Here is a 25,816-nt window from a genome sequence, read left to right on the forward strand (position 1 = left end):
TGTGCTCAAAATATTTCTAAAAGGTGAGAAAGCAACTTTGATGTTGGGATCAGTTGTCTTCAGGTACTTAGAGATGCTGCTTTCTGATTTGTGCCTTTTAATTGTAATTCAGTAAAAGCATCTACCAAATCGCTTTATTTTCTAAGAATCTCTCTGAATTGTCTCCAAATAGTAACTCTTAATGCACATTGGATCATCAAATTCCCCCCAAAGTCCTGGCCCTTAACAGTGTTTACACAACACAGCTGTAAGCAGGGACAGCTGTGAAGAAGGCTGCAATTGCTTCCTTGTACAAAGGTGATGTGGAGCAGTAGGAAATGTAGCCACAGACCTGTATAATATGTTGAACTATGGCTCATTTTTGTGATCATACCAAAACATTGGCCTCCTTCAATAGAAACTGTCGATGAGGCTGGGGAATGCCCTTGTGCTTCGTGTCTGGCACATACGGTGTCTCTTCATACCTTTCTAGTTACCAAAATGTGTTGGTGGTGTTTGTTTGTTTTTTTTTTTTAACATGCCCTATTCTTCTGAAAGAATCCAGATAAAAGCAGTGTCATTTGGTGTCCTTGAAAAATGCCTGCTTATATGAAATTTTATGATGCATTCCATTTTTCTTTCCTAATGGACAGTGATGATGGCATGGTTCTTTGTGCCAAAAATTGTCCGTTTTCTCAAGCACACTGAGGACCTTTTTGATTGCAGTTATCTTCCTAGTGGCCTCTGGAGCTTTATGCTGACAGACCAAAACATGTTGTTCCCTTGGCAGATGCAGTTTTGGGATAGGATATTTCTTTTTCTGTTTGTGCCCATGTATTCTTTCTTTGGACACTGATAGAAGATGTGTCGTGATGTAAGCTCTGGGACAAAGTTCATGCCTGAGGCCATTAGTTTCATTAAATGGAGTCACCCTCAGGATAAACCTGGATGCTATCCCAGATCAAGTCTAGACTTATACAGTTTTTTATTCATAAATTTCTCAGGATAGTTCAGAGGAGCAGAGACATGTGAAGAAAGCACGTCCGGTTTGCAGCTTGTATTATGGTTTGCAATGTAAGAACACCTGAGTCCATCTCACAGTGCTCTGGGAGGCACAGCTCAGTAACTGTTCAGCTTTTGATAATTGGCAGTTACCAATTTTAGGAACTCTTAAATGTTCATGTCACTCTTGGTTCCCTTTAGGAAGACCTACTTTGAAATCTTCCTTCTGCTCTCAGCAGCAGAGAACTGCAGGTTTTTGTAGGAGGACAGTAGGGCACCTCAGCCTGAGCACATGAAGTCAGGGTGATAAATTCATCTCTATAAAGGAGTGAAATGTATTGATAATTTATGAATATACACTGATGACTCAGATGGAGGAGATCAATATTGCATCTCCTCAGTAGTTTATTTTTTTCATTTTGGGTATCTGTCCACTTATAACATTAAGGTTAGAGTGAGCCAAAATTAGTGCAATTCATTTGGATTCTTTCCACTTGCTACACTTCCATTCCACATGTGTTTTGTAGACTGAAGATGGAGGCCTTAGGAAGTTACCTTAGTTCTGTGAGCACGGTTTTTCTGCCTTCAGCACAGTGTCCCTTCAAGTGCAGGCAGGTCAAGCAGTGGACTCAATTCCCAGTTAGCTGCTGGCAGCCTGTCTGAGCTGCAGATTAACCCAGCTGCAGATGCCCAGATACCTGAGCTGGCTTTGTGCTGGTGAGATTTATCAGCCCAAGCATACGCTGTGTGGAGGTACAAGAGGAATGCTCTGCTGGGGCTGGGAAATATTGCAGGAGATGAGCAAAATATTGCACCACTGACTTAGAGTGGAAGTGGCAAAAGTGAAAGATAATGTTGCTTGGCTATTCATAGATAATGTTGCTTGGCTATTCATTTTTAATTTACCTTTGAACATCAGGCATGGTATTACATTGTGTGTGCTGCAGAGCTCGGGCTGATTGATGTACATCCAAGTATGTTCAGTGCCAGCTTGGTGCCTCTTGTTCTGAAACAAGATTTTAAATATATTTATATATTAGTATTTTCAGTGTTAACAGAACTGAAGAAAGAGATGTCAGAGCCACAGAAAATGTGAAACTTTTTAACTAATTTACTATTTTCAGCTTTAATGCAGCTGTTTTTTTTTCCTTGCTCTGCTATATAAAATCAGGCAGGAACACCATTCCTCAGGTAATGGTAAAATTGCCTTCTTGGCTGCCACGTTGCTACTGCAACACCTCACACATAACTGGGATCTAACTGGAGCCTTTACAATAATTACCATTTTGTTCACATCTCAGACAATGTGTTGTATATTTCAGTGCCTGATGCATTACATAGTCAGCTCTTAAATGCTGAGATTAACGGGGTGTAATCTGCATAGTGGGACTCTTTGAAGCCAGTAGGTGGGGATTTTACAAGGCCAACCCAGAACAATCTCTGGGATTTAAAGATTGAGTCATTAAAAATAACCTTTCCACAAAGTAGTTAGAGCTTGTCTTTTCAGGTAATGTATCTGAAGTTCAAATGTGTTTTAAACAAAGGCTCTTGTACAGTGTTTAGATTAGGAGCACCCTTCCCTTCTATAAGGCCTTTCTACTGAGGTTCTGTTCTGTGTATGCAGCATGGCTGTGTCCAGTGATCTGATTCGTTCACAATATACATGTTATGACTTTCTTTGTTCTTCTTTCTTTCCTTCTTTCCTGGCAGCAACCCATATCACAGCAAACTTCTCTGCAGCAGGTGCTTGCCAGCCAGCCGGTTTGCCCCATCCAGCCTGCCCCCCATCTCCTGCCTCAGTACCAGCCCCAGACCTCTCAGGTGGCAGCCAGCAGTACACCACTGAAACCCCTTCAGATTTCAACTGTGCCACAGCTTCCTCCAGTTGCCCCTTCCCAGGTAATATCTCTTGAAAACTATGTGAATACATTGTTTGAGTAACACTTTCCAGCTAATAATTAACATGATTTGCAGGGTTTGGGTTTTTTTTTTTTTGTGTGTGTGTGTGTATGTGTGTGGCTATTTTGAATGCATGCAGTTCAGTCCATAGGTATCCAACATTTCCCTAATCCCTTTATTTTCCTTTGTCATTTGTTTTTGTTTTGAAAATCAAAAATATCCTTTGAGAGTAATCCCATGCCATGCCTGGATAATCCAGTTAGTTACAAAATTACTACAATTGGATATTTTTTGCACTTTCCCCCATGGTTTACTCTTCCCCATTCCAGGCTTTAGAGCATGAGAAGTTGCCCATTCTTTTGTTTTTGAGCTCTTGGCTTCCCCGCAGTCTCTCTGCCTTCATCCCAGCTCTGTTCCCAGGTTCAATGCTAGGGATGGACCTTTGCTATGCCTGGAATGGTTTGCTGGTTGTCTGCTAGTGGCAGCCATTGTGATATGAAACAGCTTTACGCCAAGGGGAAGAAGCAAGCTGCTCCAGTGATAATGGGGTAGTTACCACGGTCTGCCCTGTCACTGGGAGGTTTTGGTCTTAAAAACTGTTTTACAGCATTTCCCCTGCTGCCTGTGTTGCAGACAGACTTCATGAAAACACAGATTTTTTTTTTTAATCATTGTTTTGTGTTTTGCGTGAAAGAGTGCAGTGTTTTGTCTGGTCTGATGCCATTTCCCTTCTGTTAAAATGGAAGCAATATTTTGTTAATTAGGACGTTGCTTGAAGGCTCCAAAGTATCATGAGAAATAGTGTTAAACTCCCAAAAATATCCCCTTAAAATGAAATTTTAATTTTTTCCCCCTAATGGTTTAATAATTAAGTTTTTATTACTGTTTGTCAACCTCGGGAAATAAATGGAAGTGATTAACAGACATAATTACTGTGGCACAGGTGATCTTTACATACTTGTATGGCAAATGAAACTGCTTTGTACCATTGGTGAAAGCTCTTGCAATTTATGTGATATTATATTTTTTTCAGATTCCTCAGTTTCCCGTCATTCCTGCAATTACTCCTCTGGCAGGACTTGACAACCTTCCTCCAAACCTCTCTGACATACCTGCTGCAAACGTGCCCCCCATACCTGCTCCTTCTCAGTATTTCGCTCCAGCCGTGATTTTACCGAGCCTCCCCATGAACCCCACTTTGCCCATGGCACCAAACTCCCCTGCCCTCCCCATGCAAGCGGTGAACCTTCCTCATACAACTGTGGCTTCTCTGGTCTTGCCCTGCCAAACAATAGTGCCAAATATGTCGGCTGCTACAATACCATTGCTTGCTGTGGCTCCGCCGGGAGTGCCAGCGATGCCGCCGCACCACGCGGTGTCCCAGCTGCCCCAGCAGCAGATGTACCCGACCACCTTCCAGCAGATAATCCAGAATGAAGCGCCCTCTCCCCATCACACACAGAGCACTCAAGCCGTTTCCCAGCCGCAGCAGCCTCCACCTCCTCAGTCACTTCAGCCAGGCGTAATGCATCCATCAGAACAGCCGTTGTCTGCCCCTGGGGCTGGTAACCAGGTAATCCGCCCGGCGCTGGGCTGTGTCGGTGCTAGGCAGTAGGGTGGTTGTTGAACATTCCGGGGGCTCATTCCACTTTAAGTGAAATTGGGAGATTGGTTTCCTGCATTAAGATGTTTTGTGAACTCTTTTTCCTTGGTTCTGGAGGTGGTTGCTAGAGCTGAACTCGTGTTGAAGCACTGAGGTCTTCATGTGGGGGCAGATGGATGTTGTGGGTATAAGGACAGAAGAGTGGGCAAAGTGCCCACTTCTAGATTGTCTTCCCTCTCCCATCTCAGCTACAACAGAGTGGCAGGGAAGCGTGAGCTGTCATTCTCCTGGGGTGGGAGGAGTGACTAAGCCCTGGCAGTAGCTGCATGGCACTGCTCATGTCTTTCTGCTGATATACTCACGGCACAGGGATGTTGTACACAGATGGCAAAGTACGGATGAGCTGGCAGGAGCAAGTGAACTGAGAGCTGTTTTGACATAGAACTGCTTTAAAAGTTTGCTTTGTAAAGCCAAGAGAAATGACCGTTTGATAACAACTCCAGAAAACTCTGTGGAAGAGGTTTATCAGATGGGAACAAACACAAGCTGCAGACCCTTTCTCCCCCTTAGAGGAAATGAAGCATAACATGAAGCTTCTGATGTCAGCGCTGCTTATAAGTGAGCTGATTCAGGGCTTGTTAAGAGTCTGTAAACACCTCCATTGCCACATCTGTGATATGACAACATGAAATGCAGCCTGACCCAAACAGGAGAGAGCACTAAATCTGTTAATAATAGAGTTCCTGAAAAATTCTGTTCTACTACATCATTTTGCTGTAACACACTGATGAAAATTCATAACATCCCATTTCAGCCTGCCATGTCATGGCATCTTCAAAGTAATACATCATCTTTAAATTTGTCTTCAGCCGTATATTTGGTACAGGAATTGTTTGTGGGAATGTAAGCAACATGGAGCCCGAGGCAGTTCCCACTGAGCTCATTAGCCACAGCTTTTCCAATGGCTTTAGAAAGAACTGAATCGGGCATAGCAAACACCAGAACCAGACCAAATACATCTGCACAAGACTTCCATTATAATTTTCAGGATTTAGAAAATAGTACCCAAAAAAATGGACAAGAACATAGGAGTATTCATACATACATTGTTCTGCCTTTTAAAATGCTACGCATAGGGAAGCGTTTCTGTAAACAGAGGCATTTCGATGCAGAGCTATATTTGCAGGTGATGTCAGGCACCTCCGTGTTCAGTTTTGCTCAGGTAAATCAGACTGTGAGACATTTTGTCAATTATTTTAGTTACATAAAGATGAAAAAACAAAATTGTCGCTGTTCTTCTGCTCCATACACTGCAGTTACTGTTCTAATGACCTCCAGTTAGGCGGTCTTGTAGCGGCTGTGTGTTGCAAAGCACGCTGCATCTTGGTTTTTATCTACTTAAAACCTGGAGTAGTAATGTGAGCTCCTGTCTGTGTTCTGCACAGAGCATGCGGCAATGAAGTTGTGTGCCCTAATTCTCATCTGAGTCCTGATTTATTTATGTACCTTTATTATCCAATGTTTGAAATCTCCAGGTGATGGTAGATACTTCATAAACAGGTTAAAATTATGCAGTTTTACCTAGTGCTGAAAAGCTTTCTTTCTTCCCTATTTCTTCTTTCCTTTTTCCTCTTCCTACAAGCTTGATCCCCTTGGAAAAATACACAATGTATCTAAAAGGAGAATGTTCTGTTCTTAAATATACAACTCAAAGAACTGTTATGCAGAATAACAACAGTCTCTAAGGTAGTTGGCATCTGGTCACATAGGTCCAGTTCCCACAAAGTGCTTACGCACACAAGTTATTTTAATGCATTGAAGAAATCCACTGAGATAAATGAAACTTCCTCTGTGCAAAGTTACACAAGGAAGTGTTTGAAGGATCAGGACCTCGGTGTTCAGTGTTCTATGACTGAAATACTGTTTGAAATGTTTGAGTGGATGACAGTGTGTTCTGCAAGACACTGTAGATGTGCAGTATAAAAAGGGTTAATTGCGTAGCCTGTGTCCGCTAGTGGTTTATGTATAACAGGTTTTAAAAGTGCTGATTTAAATTAGAGGTAGAGAATCTATTTCTCTGTATGGATGTTCTGATATTGGAAACAGCAATCTGGACAATCAAGTCATAACTTAAGATTTTACTTTCTTAGTGAAAGATGGTTTTGTTTCTATAAATTAACTAGCACATTAAGTACACACACCATCAGGATTATTTAGGAAGAATCCTTTGATTGTTTTAAAACCAACTTCAACTGCAGTTGCCCTTTCAATTAGAGACCACACATATGCATTCTCACTGCACATTTAAAACCCTTTTTCTGTAAACCACTGTGACTTTAGCGCTTTGATATGTAAGTCAGGAGCACTCTAAGTAGAGCTGTGTTTTAATTAGGTGTCTGTTGTGTTGCAGCAGGTTACTGGACATACTCAGTATGGTTTGGAAACTGGAGCCCAGGTGCCGGTACTCCCAGTGCAGCCTTCGCTAGTCATGTCACCGCCTTTGCAGTTGCAACCTGAACTATTGCCTCCCCGCGTCGCTCCTGAAAGCATTTCACAGATTCATGGCAGCCTTGCTACAGCTAGTCCACCAGTGCCCATAGATCACTGTCTGCCTCTCCAGCCTTCGGGTGTTCTGCAGCTTCAGCCAGACCTTTCCCAGCCCCTGGCTCAGCAGCTCCCCGCTCCCGGTTCAGCCGTGCAGGCAGTGGCAGAGACATCGCAAGAGGTAGAGCTGTCTCCTCCTGTATGCCCATGGGCTTAGTTCATAAGGGAGATTCTCCACTCTTGTGATAGCGAGCCAGCTCTAGATGATAACTCAGCAAATAATTGGCCCTTTCCAACACTGCTGCACCCTGACTGCTTGTGAAACATCTCCTTGGGGTGATCAGGTGGCAGGTCAAGTCAGCTACAAAGCACCTCTTTGTCAGTAGCTGAGCACAAACAGAATATAAATGACTGTCTTTAAGTGCTGTGGGTCAGAAAGAAGCTGTTCTATAGGGTTTCATCCATGTTTTGTCCAGTCTTGTTGTAAATGTCTCAAGCAGTTGTGCAACCAATCATCATTTGCCTTAAGAAATTATTTCATAATCCAGTTCTTCACCCTTCATGCTCTTCAGCTTGAGTCTTATTTGTATTTTGTCTACTATTGTACATTCCTGTATTGCCTGAGTTCTAGCCTGGCCCTGGGATTGTTGTTTTTTTCAAGTACTCACAGACATTAGCAATTCTCAATGGTCATATAAGCAAGATAGATTTTGTTTCCTTTTGAAACTGTCAGCTTGCCCTGTCTGCTCTTTTGGCTTTTCTTACCACTCCCGTGATTGTTTAAGCTTCAGTCTTGACAGAATGTCACAGAACGTTTCCTTCTCTTCAGCTCTTTGATAGATACCCGTAAGCAAAGCAAAACAAAGGTTTTGGCATTTTAGATTTTGGTGGATAAGTTCTCCATTTCTGAATGGAAATGTCCCTCAACAATTCCGCTCTCCTGTTTCTGCTTTCTCTTGAGGTTCTGTTCTGAGGCTTTCCCTCCCAAAGTAACCATTTCCCTCTGTTCAAACTAATTTTTTTAGCCAGTGCATTTGTTGAACCCTTTCCTACACAGTACAGCCTTAGAATTCCATTAGATGTCCAGCTTAAATCCTCTTCCAGAAGTTGTAGAGTAAGAATGAGACTAACAGTAGGCCTGGATTCTAATTCTTCATGCTGACTGCCCTTCTATCCAGTGACAGCCTAGTTCTTGACAGAAATTAATTGTGCTGTAATGTAGGATGTTTCCTGGTGACATTCTGTAGGTTAGATACAGGTAGAAGAACTAGCAGGACTAGCCTGTCATGCTTCACATGCAGAGTCCATAAGTAAAGCCTGGTTATGTCAGGCCTTCCTTCCTTCCATCCCTTATTCCAACTGTTTCTCCTCCAACCTGCCTATTTTCTCTGTGCACAGCTCTCGTCAGAATCCATGCTGATGCCAGAGCTACAGCCTTGCATGCAGGGCCCCTCCTGTTATGAGCTTCTCAAAGTATGAACAGATTTCATTGCTATGGTTCAGTATGATAGAGGGGAGGTGCAAGATGTCCCGAGAAATCAGTATGCTCCAGGGCAGGTGTCTGTCCTGGCAATTTATCACATCCTTAGGAACAAGTAATGGCTGTTTTGTTAACTTCATTCTCATGTTTCACTTGTAAATTACATCCCTTCTCTTACCTAGTTTATGAAATCAATCCATTGTCACACTTTTGTCCTCTTTTCCTGGGATGCAGAAAAAGCATATATATATATATATATATATATATATATATATATATTTGAGTCACAATGTGATATCCAGATTTATTTCTTTATCTCAAAGCTTCCCTCCTTCTACTAACACCTGTGAAATCTCCAGTTGGAGACAAACCCAGATCTCAGGTGCTGGCCTCTGGTGCTCTTTGGTATGTGAGATGCTGGAATCCTGCAGCTGATCATCACAGCTGGCTCCTGAACAAAGCACATGAGCATCACATTGTGACTCACTGGTCCAAGAACTCCCCATGCTGATTTTATGACATATTTTGCTAAGGTTTTCTTGGTTGTAAGAGAAGTTTCATATCTGTAGATACTCCAAACCTTGTGTTTTGTTGCTGCTCTGCCATGATGCTTTTATCTGTCTTTTGTTGAATTGTGTCGCAGTCCTCATATCCAAATCAATTTGGATTGATCAGGCAAATGAGATTTTGTGAGGCACTTGATGAAGTGCATTACTAAAATCTGGATACATGATGTCTGTGTTCTCGCTGTTCATTAATTTTGCAGTTTTATAGAAACTGTGGTCAATTTTGGCATGGCAGTGAGTGGCATTATAAGCAATGAGGTGTGTGGGCTGGTTAACCTCAAAGCTTTTAACTATGGTTAAAAACTCTTCTGGTACAAGTACACAGTGATGACAGTCCAGGGGTTGGTTTGTAACTGTGTCTATGGACGAATTTTATATATGTTTATAAATATATATAGTTATATATATTTATTAAAAACTGATGTGTGTGTGTATATACATATAGTGCTATATACAAAGACAGGTGTGTGTGTATCTGTTACCCATACATGTCATGAGGCTGTAGTAGCGGGGCCAGTAACAGCGTTACTGGCCCATCAGGTCTGTGAATGGTGAAACACCACTGATGCCTGGGCTAGCATTGCACCCGGGAAGAGGGAAGCTGTTGTGTTGAGACCAAGAGGATGTTATACGAAGGGTGTATTTTTAAGAAAAGAATTATTGTCTTTTATGTGGAAGTTCATCAGAAATTCTCACAGTAAGCCAAGCACGATGCCTAAGGCACCTAATATAATGTGAATTTGTCCTGCTATAACATTTTTCCATTGTGGTGAGGACTGCTTTGTTTCTTTCACTGCCTCTTCTGCTTTAGAACAGCAGCAGGGAAGGGAGCTGGCAGACTGGGGGCTGTATCCTAAGTGTAGCTGGGCACAAATGATGATGGGAGGGTGAAATGGGGTATTTTCAAAATTGATGAATAGGCTAAACAGAATGATTTAGGTTATTAATAAGGTCTCAACAACAGACTTTTCGTAAGGGTGTTTTTGTCTGGCACTACAACGTGTTTACTTAAGTGACTTTTTCTTATGTTTTAGGAGCAGGCAATGCAGGATAAACTTCAGACTCTGTCACAGAGCTGTGAAAGGTATCATTATAATCATTTCAGCAAAAAAAAAAAAAAGTTTCCTTTCTAGAGGGTGATTTTTCTGTCCTTATGAGGCTAAATCAAATGCCTAGTCTTTGGGTTGGGTATTGCTTTAGTTGGGTATTGCATCCTAACCTTGATGTACGTACAACAGATTTCAGTTCAGCAGGTAATTTATTTTTTGTTGAAGTAACTCAAGTGGTGTCATCTCTGATTTTGATGCCGTTGAATCTGTACCAAAGGCATTTTATGCTAGAGTAGTTGGGTATGTAGCTTATTTATGTACCTTTTGGAATGGGTGTATCTTTACCACCTTCTGTAATGATCCATCCCTAGGTGTGATACAGGGGATGGTGTATTGGTGAGTTGTATAGCGAGCCACTCTCATTATAACAAGCATTAAAACATGCAGCCAGAGCTCATTCTGAGGTTTTGCAGTGCACAAGTTTGAACTCAAGCCTAGTAATGTACTAATTACTGAAACAATGATGGCACTTCCTCATGGCACTGACAGAAACTGATAGATCATTTCTCTGTGATAGCCAGAGCACACGCCTGACTAGAAGGAGCTCCTTTTACTTATGGAGCATCTCTCAGGTACTGGCTAAATCTGGGACAGAATATATACTTTTTTGTAGCCTGAATTTCCTCTGTCTTATTTCTACATAACTCTGTTGTGTGAAGCAGCTTTCATTCTATGGGGTTTCTTCCTTTCTCTTGCAAAGCTACATGAGTCCAGATGTTGCTTCAGGTAAAGAGATGAGTGACAGCTTTGAAGGAGCAATAGGAAGTGGAAAACAAGAAGGAAAGTCTTCAAAGAAACATAAGAAATCTACACGTGCTCGTTCACGCCAGGAGAAAACCAACAGACCCAAACTGACTATATTAAATGCAAGTACACTTAATTTAGGGATAAATTCAGGGTTAGTTCAGTTGTGCCAGAAATAATTGTTAATCTTTGTTTGCAGGTTTGTAACACAGGGGATAAGATGGTGGAGTGCCAGCTTGAAACCCACAATCACAAAATGGTGACTTTTAAGTTTGATTTGGATGGTGATGCACCCGAGGAAATTGCTACTTACATGGTAAGGCTTGGTGATGCAGCTGCCCACAGGCTCTTGATGTAAAAAGTTGCCTTAGCCAGTTTATTCTCACATGGGCTCATTGCGAGCAGAATGGGACATTAGCCAAAAAGTTACAATTCTCTTCTTTGTTTTGATGTGACCTTGTAGGTAGAGAATGAATTCATATTGCAGAGTGAGAAAGAGACATTTATTGAACAAATGAAAGATATTATCGATAAAGCAGAAGATATGCTCAGTGAAGATACAGAAGGAGAACGAAGTTCAGATCAGGGAACAAGTCCCCAGCAGGATACAGATGGAGCAGAAATGAATGAGGTACAAAACATTCGAGTTCTTCTTTGATACCTCTTTTTTAATGCCTGATTATCATAAAGAAGTTTCACAACCAACACAAAAGGAAGAAAAGGTTTCTTAGCTAGAAAAACAATTCTTTAACTCAGTTAAAACTTAGTAGCAATGCAAGAGCAGCATTATTCCAAGGAATCTTTATATTCTAAGAGAGTGGTTTTTTGTTCTTTGAATAGGAGAAGCGGCCATCTCAAGTGAGGACACCCGTGTATCAGCAAAATGGTAAAAGTGCCTTTGATTACGCGCTTAATCTGTAGCTTGACGTTGCTTATTAGCTTATACAGAAGTTTGCTAGATTCAGAAAGAATCTGGTGGTTGTATCTAGAAAGAAGGGTATAACAGTGATCTCTGCATTTAGCAGCCTTGATGGTCATAGGGCTAAGCTGGCTGACACCTGGGAAGCCCTGAATGACATCAGCAGATAATCAGTAGTGGAAAAATCAAGAAGCATATAACAACATTTGTAAGAGAAAGTTAAAAGATGTGTTTGCTTTGGTAATTTAATTGAAATTTCTAGCCCATACATTTTCATCAGCCTCTTTATTACTGAGGGGAGTTTTGGGCATCAGAATGTCATTGCATCTTATGGGTTTTACAGCCAAGTGGAAGGGAAGGGAATGGTTCTTTTATCTCTGTGTAAGTGTATTTTGGTGGAAAAAAGCTGAATCTCAAGTGGAGGAAGCATTGTTTCAGAAATTCTTAATTACAGGGGAGGAAGGATAACATAGGACTTATTTAATGGATGCAGAAACTGAATGATCTTTGCTAATTAGATTTTTCCGGTCAAAATATCTGGTTTATTTTTACCTATAAGAGTAATATTATTTTTTTTAAGCACTTTTTTAAAAACATAACATTTATACTTATGATTTACACTTTTGCTGGATGATACTAAGTATGTATAATTCTGGCTTGCTATTTATGTATGCCAGACCGTGAGATGAGACTGGAAAAGAAATGTTAGCTATAACACTGCCTAGTTAGAAAAGTTAAAATGGATAAACTTTACAAAACTGACATTTTTTTTCCTATAGTAAGCAAACAGTTTGCAGAACCATTAAAAAATTTGCCATGCGTGTAATTTTTATCCCTCTAAGGATAATTAACACTTGAAAATAAACTTACTATAAATGTGTGGCGAAATTGGGTGGTGTCAGTCTCCCTTACCAAAACTGGCTTCTCAGGGAGGAGAATCAGATGGGAGCCATTGTTTTTAATCTTGGCTATTACTACAAGAATTTGGATTTTCTATCTAACTATAAAAATTAAAACTAGCTTATGATGGGTGATCTGGAATAAACCAAAACTGTTGTTTGCTTTTTATTTTCATATCTAGTTTTGCATACTGGAAAAAGGTGGTTTATTATATGCCCTGTGGTGGAAAACCCGACTACTGACGCACCAGAATTTTCTCCACCAGTTCCTCAGAGTGCACAACAGTCTGAAGGTCCAGGTATTTATCAAGTTTAGGTCTTTTAGAAAACATTGTCTCAGAAGGGAAAGAAGTCTCTTGGCTGTACTGCTGTCCCTCAGATAACTCTGGTGGCTTGGACCCTGATGTATGTCTGCCTTGGCTTAGAGCTGTACTCATCAGCCTCTAGTTCCCAGATGATAAACTTCCTGAGATGTAGAAGAGCTCTTCTTCTTTACCCTATAAAAGGTATACTTTATGAAGCCTAGGCCTCATTGTCTTTGTAACAATTGAAGACAATTCTACGTGCCAGAGACAGTAGTTTGAACAGCGGATGCCATCCTGTCCTTGGTCAAGTGTTGAGGTGAAGTATTTCAGAGTAACGTTCCTGTTGATTAGGAAACAGTTATCACACAAAATTAGTTCACACCTTTTTTGATGAAGAGCCTTCTTTTAAGTCATGCACAACACAAGCTTGTTTATTACACTGAACCAAATAAGAAATGTTTATCTGAGTTTGGGGGAAATGTCAGTGTTTTAAGTATCTGCTTAACACTATAGCATGGCTGTAATTCTAATCAGAGGATCATTGGGGTTGGAAATGACCTCTGGAGAGGAGTCCAGCCCCCTGCTAAAGTGAGTTCTATAGAGTAAGTCACTATAGCTAGCCAGGAGGCTCTGCTTTGACTTTGTTTCACTCTGTACAGCCCATCAGAAGTTCAAATGCTGTTTGTGTCCTTCTTAGAACTGGAGCAGTCGGATGATCAGCAAGCAAACTCTGTGGTGCCGGATACGCCTGGTGTCTTAGCTTGTCAGCAGCTTCCTCTACAAACAAGCGTCTGTGACAGCCCCATTGGGGCCTCTCCATCTTTGGCACAAATTCCTGCTGCAGCATCTTCAGCTGGCTTGCCGAGCCAGGCAGAGCTCTCAGCTCCAGCGCAGCCAGGACCTGCTCCAAACATCCTGGAGCAGGCAGCTGCTAACGGGGGCCAGCCAGAATGTTCTCTACTGAAAACAGCATTGCCCGCCCCACCTGGCACTCCAGCCCCAATTGCTGCCCCTCTGGAGGAGCCTGCTGATGCTCCTCTGGCTGCTCAGCCTACTCAGCACACACAGCAGCAGGTAGATGAGGCCATGTGTATCCCTGATGTGGAGATAGCGTGTTGCAGCGTTGGGCCGCCCAAAGCAGTCCCAACAGCTCCTGCCAAGGCACCGGAGCTCTGCCCGCTCCCTGTGCTCTCAGATGCTGTTGTTTTGGAGCGGCAGCCTGCAGCCCAGATCCCTCACCTGCCAGAGGCCGGCCAGCCTGGCGTGGTGCAGCACTCCTTTGTGAACCAAGTGTTTCCTGCATCTGTTGCATCCGAGTCTCTCAATCTGGCAGGATCTCAACTTCAGAGCCCCACTCAGGTGTCCATGGCTGCATCCCAGCAGCACGTGATGCTGTCCCAGACACAGCCTGTCACCTGCGCCAGCATGGGGGTCAGCCTGCTGCAGCAACAGCAGCAGCAGCCGTGCACTGTGGAGTCTGATGGAGAGGGGCCACCCCGGGTGGACTTTGTTGACAACACAATAAAAAGCCTCGATGAGAAACTGCGCAACTTACTTTACCAGGAGTACGTCCCGACTTCTTCTGCATCAGCAGGAACTCCAGATGCTTTTGTGCCATTGGAACAGGCAGACAGTGAATTTAACTTGCCACCATTTACCGAAGATCAAGTTCCCAAGTTGGTGTTGGATTTGAGAGAACCGGGCCATAATGCCACCGATAGCTGCCAGGAGGTGAAAGCTGCTGAGGCCCAGTTTGTGCCGGCTGTGCCACCTGAGATCACACCTTACCCAGTATTGGTTAGTGCAGCAGTGACTTTGCCCTTTGTATATCTAAACCCAGCTGTCATGGACAGCACCAAAGTAGTGCTCAGAAATAGTCTGTAGTATAACATGTATATGGGCTTCTTGCTTCTCTAAACATTTTACAACTGCTCCTTGGTGTATTACTTTTGTCACTGCCTGCTTTCCATTGTGAATTTAGAGTGCATCTCGTAAAGTTAGAACTTGACTCACATTACATAAATGTTTATCAGTGAAAGTCAATTTTTTTCCTTTGGGCTTTTAAGTTAAATAATATCTTAATTCACACTTTTCATCATATCCTGTTTCTACAGCAGGCAGAAATATGACTTTTTGTAGTTTAAGAAGATAATATGCATCCTGAGCAGAGTCATTAAGTTCTGAAGAGAAAGGTAGTGTTTGTCTGGTCAGCTGGCTCTGACACGGCATTGTCTGTGCCTCGTTTGCATGTGTAGCTGGTTACATGGAGATGTTTTGCTTCACTCTTGCCTCAAACCACAGCAAATGCACATAGCAACAGGGAGCTGGCAGAGGGTGTCCCATTTATGGATGAGGTGGAACCAGAGAAGTTTCACAGACATTCTCTAAAGGCTGATTATAGTCTGTGAATAGAGTTTTCCTTTGTATCGTTATCGCAAAGTTAGCAGTAAGAAATGTTAGATTTGCATATTATGCATTCGTGACCAATTTTAGAATATGTAGTAGGTTACTGAAATAGCATAGGCTCCCAACACAGCCCATATCGCTATATCTCTAACTCCATAGGTCGATGATTGCTCAGTTTTCTGGAACAATCCCTTTTGACTTCTTCTGAACTTAGCAGGTTAAGACTTCCCTGGGTAATAGCTGAGGAAAGCTGAGCTTTCCCGTTTTGGTTTTGTTGTGTTCTGAATTTTACTTTGTTTACTGGTGTTGGTGACTTGGGTCATTATTCACCCTGTGGATGCATGTTGCAGTTTCTCAGACTAAATGCTGAGTTTGTGGAATTCAAAAGATTTGCAGCATTTTCTGCTAGAAGATCAATGATTACCTACCTTGAAAAGACTTCTGGCAATAATGCCATCACCACTACCTAGGATGAGGCTGTTCCATACAGTGTCAGCTGGATGAGCTGTTGGAAAGATGCAGTATTTTATAGAAATATTGGCTGCATTTGAGCAACTCGTTTGAACTGTGTGGTGATCAATGACCGCCTACAGTAGCTACAGTGCTGTTTATGAGAGGTGGTTTCTCTCTAGTAATTGAGTGCAGTCCTTCTGAAATGTGGGACCTTCTGAAGAGATGGATGCAAAGTGTGTGGTTTGGCTGGTAAAGCAAAACAGAACAAAACCAAAATTGATATATAATTCAGTGCCTGTGTTGACTTAGGTCGCAGTCTCCTCTGTGACACTGCCTCCTCTTTGTCTTCCAAGTGAGAAAAAAAGAGGAGGAGATAAAGGAAAAGTTGGAGGCCACCTCCACAAATAAAATAAAATAGTTTCATACTCCACAATAGTGTGAGTGTAGAGGGATGAGGGGAGAGAGAGAAAGAGAGAATGAGAATGCATTGGCTTTCTGCTGGAGACTGAAATGCTTTTCCTTTTTCTTTTTACTGAAAGCTTGAGAAGTCTGAGGTCACTGGTGTTGGGACTGAGTCTTTGGAAGCAAGAGGTGGGTCAACAAGCCAAAGAGGTAATGCTCCTTTCAGTGCTGAACTGCAGCAGTGCATCTATACTTGTTCCTGGTCCTCTCCTATGTCTCCTTGCTGCTAGCTCTTGGTTAACTGCCCAGCCATACCCGGCGCATCGCTGACCCTGCTGTAATATAACAAGTATTAAATAGCTCGCTCCTGTCAAGCTTCCTAGAAATAAACAGCCTCACGGGCAGATTTATTTTATACCATAAGTAGGTAATATATGCCTATGGTATAAGGTGTTCATGTGGAAGTCTGTGATCTCAACAGTAAATTTCTGATGCCATTAAAACATCTGAACAGTAAGTCCATTGGATTTCTGGGTCTGTGCAGAAAGGAGCTGATGAAAATCATGCGGCTGAGGGTAGCATCTCTGGGGAGAAGCTTGTAAGATGTTTGAGAGTCCCATGGAGATCTAGGAAGAAGTTCTTTTCATTTAGTACTTGCAGATTTAATGGCAATTTCCATAATAACACAGTAGGAGTAGTAGTAAGAAGCCGGGCAGTTGTAATGCTCCTTTTACCTGTCTTGCAAGTCATGGGCAGTCTTAAGCAATGAAGAGCCTGAAACTCCTGCCCCTGTCACACGTTGCCTTAACTACAAAAGCAGTGGCCCAGGTGGTGAAATAATGTTGTCTGCATTATTCCGCTGACGTTTTGCTTCTCACATACTTTGTGGTCCAAGTGGTCATTTTCCGAGCTTGTAATTTCTGCTTTCAATAGTGTGATGTTTAACTTCATCTCAGGCACCTTGAATTGTTGGTGTGGGTATCTGTCAAATGGCAGGTGTGAAGTAATGGTCCATTTGTGGTCAAATGCAGCATTTTAAGTGCATGAATATTTGAGAGCAATTATTTATTTTTTCAAGACATGAAAAACACCTTGGTCATACAGGTCTAGTGTACCATGCAAATTTCACTCTACTTCCTGCCTAATATTTTTCCACTTGGCTTATGGGATTTCACACTTTTTATTATTTGAATTCCCCAAATGAATAGACTGAAGCTAGTGTCTACCTGTAGGTAATTTGTGCTGTTATCATTGTTGTCTCCTGCATTTAAGAAAAGAAAAATCCTATATCCTGCATTGCAAGGAATTGTTATTTGCATCATTCTTCAGTGCTGCACTGTTACATTTGAGTTTACCATTGGCTTGCTTTATGCAAAACCATTACAGACATTAATTTGTTGTTTTTTTCCTCCAACTTGTAAAGCAGGATCAGCTGTGAGCATCACTCCAGCTCCTACGACTCCAGCAAAGGGCCTCCTCCAGGTAACCAGAAACCACGCATGGTTTTATATTTGATTGTTACAGTTACTTTCGAAATTAACCTCTGTTATTTTCTCCAGGTTGCACCTACATCATCGAGCGTAGCTAAACAGATGGAAACTTCTAAAACGAAAGAGAAGGCAAAGGCTACAACTTCATCTACGCACACAGATAATGTAATGCAACTATCGACAGCAGATGGGGTGATAAATAACCTTCAAAGGGATGACTCTCTAGACTCTGGTTCCTATGGAAAACAGGCTGGAACTCATGATAGCGGTACACCAGCCAAAACTATTGGCAGGTTTTCAGTAAGCAGCACACAAGATGAATTAACTTTAGCAGCGCCGCATTGCTTAAGATTCTCTGCACCCCCAGACGTCTATTTGGATGAGCTCCCTTCCAGCCCCGATCAGAAGACAGCTGTCCGACGGGTGCAGACGGCATCGTCTGTTGATGTCCTTTGTGACCAGGGCTCAAGTGATTCTGCTGAGGAACCCTTCCATCGACAGGCTGCTGCAGCTCAGCCGTCCCCTCCGAGCAGTAGTGCAGCCTCTGACTTAATTAAAAAGGCAGCAGCTTTTCTGCAGAGGACTGGAAAAGCGGGCTCTCAAGGCCCCGATTCACCGAATGGGCAGGGAACAAAGATTCCTACCATCAACATAACATCCTTCCACTCGCAGTCATCGTACATGAGCAGTGACAATGACTCTGAATTTGAAGATGCAGACATGAAGAAAGAACTACAGAACTTGAGAGAAAAGTATGTTGTCTTTGCAGACAGTGCTGGTGTAGAATGCATTGAGACACTTAAGCAGCATCTCTACACATGCTGAAAAATGTGTTTTGTGTAGCTGTGGTGCGTAAACAGCTCCTGTGCAAATGAGGCGTCGCTGAGACCTCCCATTGAATGTCATCCAGCATCATTTTCTGCCTCACTTTATTACCACTCTTGTTTGGAAGTAGAATAATTCAGCTTTATTTTTTTTATTTTTATTTATTTATTTTTTAATGAGAATATTTCTGCTGTGATGTCCAGTTTCCCTGCCTAAAAACTGCATTGATGTAGTAGCAGGCGATAGAATTTGTGATGTGTTTGTGTGCAATATTAGGATCCAGTGTGGGTGCTATGTAAGGCCATATAACTGTAATATGGATGTCCACATAGAGAGATGTAAGGTGGTCTCTTCATGCCCTTCTCTGCAAGAGTGCTTCAGACTAGCAGACCTACGGACCCATCACCATTCCTGATGTCACTCTTATGATAGATACCTACTAACAGATACTGGATTAAAACCCACACCTCACCTCACACCATGCCTAAACCTCAGCATTCTGCCTACTCTCAGGGAAGTCTGGTGGAGCCTGAGTAGTCTGCTGTGCTGCCAGTCCTCACAACCAGCTTTATTAAAACAAAAAGTTTATAACTGGCCTTATGGCATCTTTAAATCTGAATTCCAAAATGGATGGCTTTTACTTAGCATATTTAAAATCTTTTACCTACCTTGGGGTTCTATCTTACAATTCAATGTATGAGAAGTCAGCCACCATCTTTTCTAGGGGGCTTGGTTCTGACTTCACATGCTGTTGGGTAGCTTTTATGACTGAAGGTTGTTTTGCTTTATCTCATAACTAGTTCTGCTGCCAACATGTGGCTCTTTATTGAATGCACACTATCAAATGTTTTGTTTCTATACTTAGGCATATGAAAGAAATTGCTGAACTCCAGACCCAGCAGAAGAATGAGATAGAGGCACTGTACATTCGGTTAGGGAAGCCCCTCCCCCCCAACATGGGGTTCCTTCACTCAGCCCCGCCAAGCGGCCGTCGACGAAGAACCAGCAAAAATAAATTGAAAGGTGGAAAGCTCTTAAATCCTCTGGTTCAGCAGCTCAGGAGTGGAACATCAAGCACAAGTAGGTGCACTAGGCTACTTTCCATTTCCCTGTTGGTTTTGGCTGTTATGGTTTTGCTGTATAATTGCACGGACTGCATAAAAGTTACTGATCTTTTTCGTTGCACTACGGTGTCTTAAGTTTGCATGCTGTGAATTGTTTTTGAAGTGGGCTTCCTTTGAGACCACATTGTCACAGTGCACCATGCTGAGCTGTACCTTCCCTGCATTGTTGACAATGTTTGGCAGAGAAACAATACCCCACTTTAATTTGGAATACAGCCTGGTTCCATTTTCTCATCTTTTCTCCAAATGCTATTTATTGATGTTTGTATTCACTTCTTAGGAGCGGTTGTCCTCTATTGATTGGGTGCTGTATCTTGTTTATTTTTTCCTACAATGTGCTATATAAATAAGATGGGATTGTATTTGCTCCCACAAGGGTGGGAGATAAGAAAACAGTTAATAAAAGCAGTGATGGATGCTTTGACCATCTGAAGCACTTTGAGATTTTCTCAGATGCTCTCAAACAATATGACAATCTTGAGTCATTATCTCTTTGGAAAGTAGGAAGATGACATTACAGATAACAAATGCTGATACACTCCAGTGCCTATTTCTTCAGCAGGATGTGGAATAGATTTATTTTCCTTCAGCTTCCTTCATACTATTATGTGGAAGAGTAGCATGCTTCCACTATTGACCCTGCTTGTCAAATCTGGTAGGTCTTGTTTGCAACATCACTTTTACAGATTCGCTTAGCAAGGCTGATGTGTTGAAATTCTTACAAGACTGTTTTAGTTAAGGATTTCAATTAAGACAAGTAAAGCAGATTCAGAGGCAAGACATTCTGTGATCCATCTCGAATCTGAGTGTTTTTGCATACAGGATCTGAAGCAGTGTTGAATCTTTCATAACTATTTTGCTGCTGCTTGGCTAACCTGCGTAGGTTTTACCTCCCTTCCCTGTGATGTGATGCTGTGAATGTCTGTGATTCTGTCCACCCATATGCCAGTTTGTTCTTGGGTTGTCTGAAGCCATTTTCTGTCTACACAGAGAACCCATATCTCTCTGTCTCTGCTCATGGACACTTACATGAGTGTTTTACCTTAGTTCAAAGAATTTCAGACTATTTCTGTGTTATAGTGTCCTTCTCTTGACCACTACTTTAAATTAGAGAACAGCAATCTGCTCAGTTATGTTGCTTGTTTGATGCATGCTTTCCTTCCTGCATTTCTTCTTTATTTTTTCACTATTCTGAGGCACTGCATGAAGTTCTCATTACTCTGAGAACCTGTATTCACACGAGTCTTCTCAAGATTACCTAGTTAGACTCCTCACTTCTGGGGCTTCCCAAGGTCATTTCTCATAGATGAAGGGCAGGTGGTCTCATGCACTTACTGATAGACGCTAATTAGAGTTGCCTCTGTTAGTTGTTTTTGCTGTTAAATCCGTATCACAAATGATTACGAAGCTACTCACTTGATAAATGTCTCCTTACCCAAAATACCTATATAGATAGATAGAAATTTTTGTATAGAGACATGTATACATCTATGTATAGATATAAAGAAAGAAATCCTCATGACTTCTCAGCAGCTTTTTATTTTTCTCCACTGACTTGCTTTCACCTCGGGTTTGAGTGCAAACCTACTTATTCTGCTCAGTCATCTTGTGCCTCCATTGTCCTAATCAGGCACCTCTGCAACTCTAAACAGTACTCTTTGAGTTCTTGACTCCAGTCCTTCTGAAAAACTCAGAAAAGACTCTATAAAAATCAAACTTGCCCCACAAGCTTCTTGGAGAATCAGGAGCAGTGACAGAACGTGTAGGCTATTTAGTGGTGCTGGTTGTCTGTGTAGTCTGTGCTTCATATGGTACTTTAGAACTGTAAGCTTGGTGGCAAATGAGCAGTTGTTTTTAGGTGCTGATATTTCTTCATTAGTTTCCTAGCATTTGCCGTTGCTTGTATTTTGTTTTTGTTCTTTCAGGTAATGTTTCAGACTCTAAAGACTCACCTCACAAAGAAACAACTAAAGCTCAGCCTGGATCTCCCGAAACAACAGGAGTAACTTCCTCTGTGTCAGCCACATTTGGGAAGTCTGTTCAGACACAGCAGCCGTGCTCTGTCAAAGCCTCTCTGTCTTCTGACATCTGCTCCGGCTTAGGCCCCGAAGGAGGTGATGTGAACGCAAGCTCTGGCCAAGGTGATTTTTTCCTACCAGCTGTTCAGCATATCCTCCAGCACATGCTAAAATCAATTTGCTTCCCTTATGCTTGAACTTTTAGGAGTGGATTTGCCAATCCAAATTACAGGCTTATCTTTAAAAATATCACTGCAGTATTGTCAGGAGAACAAAAGTAAAGTATCTCACAAAGTATTCAGAGTCAACACTCGAGGAGGCACACTAGATTTTAGGTAGGAAATACCTTCTACCTTTGCCAGCAGTGGCACTGACACTTTTTCTGGAGTCTGCCTTATGAATTTCTTAGAGGGGAAAAAATAGAAAGAGAAGAGGGGGAAAAAAAAACCCTAACAAATGAAGACAGATAGGAAACTGTTTCCCTTGGTCCATTTTGGGCTCTTGTTTTAGCCCAGTGATATGGGTAGACCTGAAGATCCTCATTATAAAGTACTAATCCTTCTCAGGCGTGGAATAAAAAAATAGAGAGGACCAAGTTATGTCCCCTTTATCCAAGGGGTTAATGTTGTGCATGCTTTTGGAATCTCAGCTAAATGACTGCAGAGCAGTAGATTGGCTGTTCCCCAGTCCCGACTTCTGGTACTTCTGTGTAGTGCATACCTCTGTAGGCTTTGACTGACCTTGTTGCCATGCATAGTGGAAGTTATAATGATGATTAAAATACCTTCCTCTCATTGCACATCCTGCCAAACTAATCTACAAAATATCTATCTGTTCTCTTTTGCTGTTATTGCATCCTTTTGTGTATGGTCAATTAACTTAATCCTCTTTGGCAAAGTTAAAATGGAGATGTGGATGTTTAACTAACAAAGCTGATTTGACTGATGGTATAGGACATCTGATCACAGCTACTTGTACTTTATAAGTGTCTTTGTTTTCTTCCCTTTATATTCATTTACAGGCTGGACGGTTTTCCACCAAACGTCTGAGAGAGTGACCTATAAATCTAGTAGCAAACCTCGTACCAGATTCCTCAGTGGACCTGTGTCTTTGTCCATCTGTTTGTATTTGTTCTTTTGTATTTTATCACAGTCCATCTTTCTTTTACCCCTTTTTCCAATCTCATGTTTTGTATCTCTAATATGTTTGGCAGGATGCCCCTTTTTCTGAGCCATCTTATCTTTCTTTTTTATCTTTCTTTTAAGTAATCATCACGAACACACCTTATTTATATTAAGTTTTTCATATGAAAGCTTTTTTTGCACTGCTTTTGGCTCATGCCTGGGCACCAAAAGCATGTGTGGAAGATCTCATCATTTCTGATATAACCTAATGGTAAATTTTATCCTGGACTTATCAAAGCTTTTGTACTTTATGTGATTTATGTTGAAGTAATTTTTTTATTTGCAATGTGGCAAATATACATGTCTGCTGTCCCGGTTCCAGCGACAACAAAAAGAAATCCATCCTTCTGTAGACGAATGGTCTCTTTCACACATGTTTGGACTATGAAGACATGCATGTAGCAAGCTGATACAATACTAGAAGGTCACTGAAGGGTATAACTTCCATACAAGGGCTGTATTAACACGATCTACAGTACTGTTTATATTCACTCTATTTTCTTTAATTTTTTTCCCCCCCGCTCTTTGCATGTGGAAATGCTGAGACGAAAGTGCTCCAGCTAGTTCCTTCAAAATGTCTCTTCTAGGTGGGCTTTTCCCCATGCATTCACTTCCATTAGTTTAAGCGAGCGATTCTTACCTACACCCAAGTGGCGGGAAGATCCGGTTACTCCAAAGGCGAGTGCCATCGACTTTTTGTGTAAACTGATCTGGCTGAAGCACTGCGCTCAGTTTATTTTCTTATGACCTTACGTGACCTCTGAGATGAAGTCAATTAGCAGTTCATCAAAGCAGAAATAAGTAAAAAAGCAGTATCAGATTGATTATATGATACTCTGAAATGGATTGTTAGGATCCAGTTTTTCTCAATTCAGATAATTGTGCACCTACTATTTATACCTTATTTGTGCGACTTCTAAAGTAATTGGCGATTCAACCAAATGATATCAAGCTATTTAATTAAAAAGTGCAAACCTTTTTACCTAGCAGTATTTGCCGCCCTTTAGGCAAACAGATTTTGCTTGTACAATAAAGATATGTTGGGCTGACCAGGTACTATAGGCCACTTACATATAAAATTAGGAAGGCTGACAATGTTCTGGAGAAAATGGTTAACCCACTGTTTGTTTGCATTGATACCAATTCTCCCATTGCAATGCGATGTTGCTCGTCATTACCCACGTGGTATAGATCAAAGGCACAAGACCACTTAAAAACACTCCCTCTAATGTTATGAATAAACAATAATTTAAGAATAACCTTGATTTTTTTTGTTTGAGATCCCTAAAATCCAAGCATTCAGGTTCTGAAAACTGATGTTTACTGCTTGGCATTAAACACTGCATTTATTTTCATACCAGTTTTAACAACAGTTTTGCACGCTGGGTTCTTCCGAGTACCTGAGGGAAATCTCAGTGTGTTGAGTTTTGCCATTTGGTGTTATAGTGGATGGAGTAGCTTCTTCTCCTGCACATATAAATCTCAGAAGTGGTTTCATTTATCTTTCACAAAACAACTATTCAGGAGGATGCAAAAGGTCTGGGAGGTGGCAATTCACAAACGGTGTATTAAAGGAGTTTGGGTGAATGGATATTGTGAATGAAACCGAGGGAATATGTGAATTCTTCCAATTATGAAGCTTCCCGATACTTTAAGTAATCAGCAGCACAACAAATTGGTTTCTGTTCTCAGCCCATATGTTCTCTTCTCTGTTTCTTTGGGCAAAGTGTTTGGAGATTTGCACTCCCCCATTTGTGAGTCATAGCAGAACTGAACTGGGGACCTGTGAGGAAGCTGGGCTGTGCAGCCAGAGCCCACAGACATGTCTGGTGGTTCCATCTAGTGGGTGTCCAGAGCAGCCGTGGGCCTTGAGGAACAGCACAAAGTGACAGTGATGGCAAGGAGAGGGACAGCTGGCTTGTGGCTCTACTCTGTCAGGATCCTACATGGGCTGCCCAGTGCAAAGGAGGCTTGAGGGTTTGCAGCAGCTCCTGCACGCACTCTGTGTGGGCATCTCTGCGTGCAGGAGCACCAAGAGTCGGTTTGAAACACGGGGAGCAAGTGCATGTGGGCCTGACCTGTGAGTTTTGGATGCAGGTAGCTGTTTGGTGGGACTTGGCAGTTCAGCTGGATCCGTCCCACAAATCAGCATTGTTTTGTTATTTGAGAGCTGCTGGGAGGATCTGTGCTGTATTTTCAGGAATGTTCTGCATCTGAACATTTGACTGAGGAATAGCAGCACTCTGGGGAGGGGAGTTCAGGCGTATTGTAGTAGTAAATACATTAGCAGCACGCTTCCATGAAGTAGTGTTCAGATGCTTTAAAGACAGTTGTGCCTGGCTACAAAGCTCATCAAGCTTTGAACACTTAGAAGTTCTGCCAGAACTGCTGCCTGATCTGTCCCCTTGTCCAGTATTACTTTTTCCTTCAGCTTCTCATGGAATGCAATGCATATTGTTGATGGTCCTAAGCATAATTTTAGCCCAAGCTCTTCCCACAGGTTAAATTGTCCTAGAGAGGAGTTTGCACTGGTTGTGAGTGGGATTTTCAAAAGCTCCACTTGGCCTAGACTTGTAATCTCATGCAAAGCTATTTTTGTCAGGTCTGTAGTAATTAATATATTGTATGTGAATGGGATTATGGAAATGGCCTAGCACCATACTGCTGCTTCAGTTTTGTTTTAGCTTTCATGCTTTTTGGCAGCTGTTACGGCACAAATATGGAACAGTGGGTTTTATTCTGTCCTGTAAGATACAATAGCTCCTTAATTTCTCAGATGTTACCCCTGGAATTGGAAATAAAGCTTAACTTAGCTTAACTTTTACAGTGAGAGATTAAATCTCAATTAATTAGGGTCCATCTCCT

General features: G+C 41.8%; 1 protein-coding gene across 13 annotated transcripts in view; it reads left to right on the forward strand.

Moving 5' to 3' along the window:
- Positions 1–25,816, forward strand: part of WNK2 (WNK lysine deficient protein kinase 2) — a 98,765-nt gene that overhangs the window by 56,692 nt on the left and 16,257 nt on the right. For 4 of the 13 annotated variants that reach the window (XM_072347730.1, XM_072347732.1, XM_072347724.1 and 1 more), the window contains exons 11-25: positions 2,692–2,880; positions 3,914–4,453; positions 6,894–7,208; positions 10,108–10,157; positions 10,883–11,048; positions 11,126–11,242; positions 11,390–11,557; positions 11,767–11,812; positions 12,927–13,043; positions 13,747–14,846; positions 16,448–16,520; positions 17,734–17,792; positions 17,870–18,552; positions 19,491–19,705; positions 21,675–21,890. In XM_072347730.1, coding sequence (XP_072203831.1) covers positions 2,692–2,880; positions 3,914–4,453; positions 6,894–7,208; positions 10,108–10,157; positions 10,883–11,048; positions 11,126–11,242; positions 11,390–11,557; positions 11,767–11,812; positions 12,927–13,043; positions 13,747–14,846; positions 16,448–16,520; positions 17,734–17,792; positions 17,870–18,552; positions 19,491–19,705; positions 21,675–21,890 — 4,054 coding nt within the window. Of the gene's footprint in view, positions 1–2,691; positions 2,881–3,913; positions 4,454–6,893; positions 7,209–10,107; positions 10,158–10,882; positions 11,049–11,125; positions 11,243–11,389; positions 11,558–11,766; positions 11,813–12,926; positions 13,044–13,746; positions 14,847–16,447; positions 16,521–17,733; positions 17,793–17,869; positions 18,553–19,490; positions 19,706–21,674; positions 21,891–22,788; positions 22,888–25,816 lie in introns of all 13 variants that reach the window. The other 9 variants (XM_072347728.1, XM_072347718.1, XM_072347726.1 and 6 more) reach the window with 7 other exon arrangements.

The sequence above is a fragment of the Excalfactoria chinensis genome, chromosome 12, assembly GCF_039878825.1.
Source record: "Excalfactoria chinensis isolate bCotChi1 chromosome 12, bCotChi1.hap2, whole genome shotgun sequence".
Classification (NCBI taxonomy): domain Eukaryota; kingdom Metazoa; phylum Chordata; class Aves; order Galliformes; family Phasianidae; genus Excalfactoria; species Excalfactoria chinensis.